The 4,646-nt window shown below is 37.0% G+C and overlaps 1 protein-coding gene across 1 annotated transcript in view; it reads left to right on the top strand.

The window, feature by feature from the left end:
• LOC117114763 overlaps positions 1–4,646 on the top strand; it is an 88,437-nt gene that overhangs the window by 32,876 nt on the left and 50,915 nt on the right. The window contains exons 28-30 of the mRNA XM_033258457.1: positions 1,219–1,332; positions 1,967–2,009; positions 3,993–4,024. Of these exons, the coding sequence (XP_033114348.1) occupies positions 1,219–1,332; positions 1,967–2,009; positions 3,993–4,024 (189 nt within the window). The remainder of the gene's footprint in view (positions 1–1,218; positions 1,333–1,966; positions 2,010–3,992; positions 4,025–4,646) is intronic.

The raw sequence follows: 4,646 nt of genomic DNA, 5'->3' as shown, positions 1-4,646 counted from the left end.
TAATAATAATAATAATAATATTAATAATATATGTTGACAATTTATATTGACAAAATTTTACATTATCATTAGGTTATACAGCCGAAGCTTCTAATATTGCTAATTCAAAATCCTGCACTATCCCATCCCAATGCACGGTTACAAATTTAATTATTCTTAGTATGGACAACTTTAAAACAAGTATTAATATAGTATTAACTGTACCCCTTACCTTAATGTAGAATCAGCTCACATTAGAAACATGACAAATATGCACCATTAACTTGCTGACATAGATACAGCTGCAACAGTGTGCATTGAAGTTGGCTCGCGAGGTTACATCTCAAAAGTGAGAATCCTAAAATGTTTTAATAATCCAATTAACTATAAAACATTTAGCAATAATCTTTCAAGACTGTCTACTGTATCATCTTTTACCATATACCAGTGCCACTCAAAATCAGAAATGTCATGGTTGAATCTTCCTTTCATTAAAGCTACATTGAATACAGTATTTAACTTTTAAGATCATTAAGATTAAGGTCAAACTGACCAATTTGGGTAAATATTTAAAGAACATCCAATATTGCCACTGTAAAACACACAAATCAGAAGTAATGTTGTTGGTCTATGAGTGAGATACTTACCTGGATACCGATTCATCCAGGTAAGTATTCACGGAATAGACATGTTAAAATCCTTCCTGGTAGAATTTTTTTTAAAATTCTATTGAGGTGCCAAATACTTAAGATATTACTAATGTAGTTTTTTTGTTATTGTATGATATTGTAATAAGTTTTTATAAGTGTAATGTTTTAATCGTGAGATTTTTATGTAAATTCATGTTCCAATTCATTTAAATTATTTTAGTGTTCACTGCATGACATATTTCAGTTGAATAAAGATACCAAGATGTAGAACTTACCTGCAAAATAATAGATGTGTAACCTAACGTGTAATGCTGATCTACACATATTTTACTACAAAAGTTATAAAATTTGTTACCATTGGTCTATGCAAAAGTATACAGTAAAGGTATTATTCGACTCTTAATTGATAACGAAAATTGTTTCACATTCAAGTTATTAATTGTAAGTTAATAACTGACTAAAATATACAAATCAGGCAATTCAAATGTGGAATTCAATTTTGCATCGTTTTATGTAAATCTTAAAATAGTTTTCTTCATAATTTTGTAAAAAATCCAATTACTGTATACATATTGATTTTAACATTCAGCCTGATTCATCATGGCCTGATGACAGAGATCCAGACTGTTCAACATGTACATGTTTCAACAATGATTATACCTGTGCTAGGCAACCATGTGAACGACAACCAAACTGTCCAGAGGTGAGTACTGTTGTATGCCCATATTTAGTCATGATGTGCCTATATACGGTATGCTCATGATGATGTCATCATGACCATATGCAGTCATTCAATTCTGTAATGGACCTTTCCACTAAGCCCCGCTCCTTGGATATTGTTGCTAAGGTCCATATGCAAACGCATGCCTTTATCCGACAACACATGCGTTTTTTGGACATGCGCATATTCCTGGTCCTGTTCTGATTATTCAGTTGTTGAGTTAAGGCCAACTCAGACAACGTCGTACGACGCAGCCCGATGCAGTTCATCGTCGGGGACAGTCTTAAGCCGTCGTGAGAAAATGATAAACATGTTTAATATTCTACGACGCGGCTGCCCCAATGCAAACCATCGCGTCTACGTTTAACTCACCCGACACAAAAACAAATCACGTCGAGCTGCGTCGTACGACGCTGTCTGAGTTGCCCTTTAGATTGACACTCATTAATAAGTGTAGTTGCTGTTAAACTTAAAAAAAATCTAAAAAGATAAATTAAAAAAAAATTTTATACATACAATGTAACAGTTTGATAATTATTTGTTATTGATTTCTACCTTATTGAATCTGATTAGTTGCAAAATTAAAGATTTCTTTTAACATGTTTTCATTGTGTAGGAACAGTTGGTTACTCTAGAAGGGGAATGCTGTCCTGTTTGTCGTAAGACTGATTTTATTTTAATATTTTTTAATATGTATACCCATAAAGTAGGCAATACAGTAACATAAAATACAACATCATTTGAAATGAAGTAGTGGATAATGTTTCACTTCCTGAAGTAGAGGGCAGTACAGCAGTCCTAATTGTTCAATGAGGGAAGTAGAATTCACTGCTTTGCCAAAATAAAACCATTTTGTATTTATTTAACTATACCTCACATATATTAAACAGCATCTGTCTACATTAGCTATTTCAATTGGTGACGGTGGATACAGTTACAGAGTTTGCATACGATCACATAGGCAGGAATCCGGTAGTGTCCCAACGTACATGTTAATTTGGCACCCACAGGGAAGTAGTATACAAATATTTACTGCTCATGAGGGGAATGTTGAAACCTATAGCCCCTCGCTGATGTGGAGACCATAGCCTACTATCTTCCCAAGGGCCTACGGTATCCTACTATATCTGCCTCCGGCCCCTGGGAAGATGGATTGGATTGGATTGGATTTCCTCAGTGTAAACACCAAGGATAGCCCAAGAAAGTCTGCGAGGAGACTTTCTTGGGCCCAGTGGGTCCTTCTGGTGGTTCAGTACACCTGGAGCAATCCCCTACTCTTTTCCGAAGAGTATACTGCGTTCTTTAACGTGCACATGGGCCGTAAATTCAAGGTCTCATCCGAAAGACTGTGTGCTACTGTAACTTGTACTTCAGTCCTCCGGCTGAAACACAAGGAGAGGAAGCGATGGGAATTGAACCGGGGATCTAGAGATTTCCAGGGTTCAGCGAAAAACACAGTGTCTACCACCAGATTAGCCGACTGAGCCAAGCTGCTCTCTCATAGTCTAGGGTCTCTTCATCAACGAGGGACTATACTGTAGGTTTCACTATTCCCTGAATCCAGAGCAGTCAATGTTGTTTGATATTTATTCTGCATACATAGATTCTATGATGCTTAAAAAAAGGAATGAAAAAAGTACCCACCAAGTAGGCCTAGGCCTACATGGTCAAAAGCCCAATTTCTCTCATCATAGAGGTTGCAGTCCCCTTTACTGTCTGTACTTGTCATTTTATAAATGGGGCCTAGAGATTACATCGCGATAGGGGAAAAAAGTACTATCATTTAATGTGGTAGTACTTTTTTCATTGGTAATTTATGAATTATTATTCAACCTACGTCATAGGAGTGATGGTTTATTTTATTTCGTGAATACTTAACTGGATAAACCGACTTGTCATTGTTCCCAAAACGGAACACCCTTTCAAAATAAAATGGAACAGTCCAACCCAGGGCGCTACGAATGAACGTCATAGGACTGATGGTTGAAATTATTGCATTCTATAAAGTGACTACTCTAGTTTCAACTGTTATCATCTTATGCTAGGTTTACACCATATTTCCGGTGGCCACAGCAACCACATTTCAAGCCACCGTGAACAAAACGGGATGGACCTGAGACAACAACTTTAGATTAATTTGTAGGGCATCTGGAAAAAAATAAATAAATTCACTCACAAAAAGTTTTTTTGTTTTTCAGTCCCTACTTTTTTCTGTGAGTTAGGGGCGAGTGAGCTGACAATAACAAGAGGTGATCCGTTCTGTGAAGTGGATCACCAAAAAAAGACTTTTTAAATTTTTTTTTTGTTTTTCCGCCCCATTTATTTCAGTGAAATAGGGGCGGGTGAGGAGAGCCCAAAATCCCACGGTGCACTACATTTGGCGCAAACGGGGCTGTCGTAGGTACCGGGGACATAGTGTAAACCTAGCATAATACCCATATTGCATTTAATTATTGTATTTGTATGTTATGCTAGGTCCTACGTGAAAACAATACGCTGTACTGAATAGCTACCCCCTTCTCGTAGATTAAAGAACCGTAAAGGGAAGATCATACCACTAGCTTTTGACCTAGATTTTGGCAATTATGTATCTAGATCTTGATTACTTTTAAGTTGATGATAACAAATTGAAACTTTCACAGCTCCTTCGACAACTGAGTCACCAACACCACCAACAACTGAATGTTATGAAATGTCAAACGCTTACGATTATCGAGGCTCAGTACATACCACAACCAGCGGTTTCACATGTCAAGACTGGTCGTCACAGACACCGCATTCGCATTCATTCACTCCAGAAAGTTATCCAAATGACGGTTTGCTCAACAACAACAACTGCCGTAACCCTGATCAGGATACCACCGCATGGTGTTATACAACAGACCCAGACAGAAGGTGGGAATTTTGCGATATAGGCAGTCCAAGTGAAAGCTGCGGTAGGTTTTTTTTTCCCTTTTCGGGATGACATTGACAAGATAACATGCTCTAACTCAAAAAAAATATTTTTCTGTGCACCTGTTTGTCTAGTCATCTTTATAGAGATAAGTGCTTTAAGGTGATTTCATTTTGCCCTAAGACAACGGGGGGATGAGATCGGTGGTTGGAAAAAGTTTTTTTTTTTTAGATACAGATCAGATGGAATAAAAATAACCCACAGAGGCCTGGAATGGCAATATCTTATATCAGACAACAACTTTAGACTAATTTGTAGGGCATCTGGCAAAAAATTAGGATAAATTCACTTACATAAAGTTTTTTTGTTTTTCTGTCCCTACTTTTTTCTGTGAGTTAGGGGC

The sequence above is a fragment of the Anneissia japonica genome, unplaced genomic scaffold (genome assembly GCF_011630105.1).
Source record: "Anneissia japonica isolate Jap-2015-1 unplaced genomic scaffold, ASM1163010v1 scaffold199_len4679917_cov187, whole genome shotgun sequence".
NCBI lineage: Eukaryota > Metazoa > Echinodermata > Crinoidea > Comatulida > Comatulidae > Anneissia > Anneissia japonica.
This window is presented reverse-complemented; position numbering and strand designations above follow the sequence as displayed.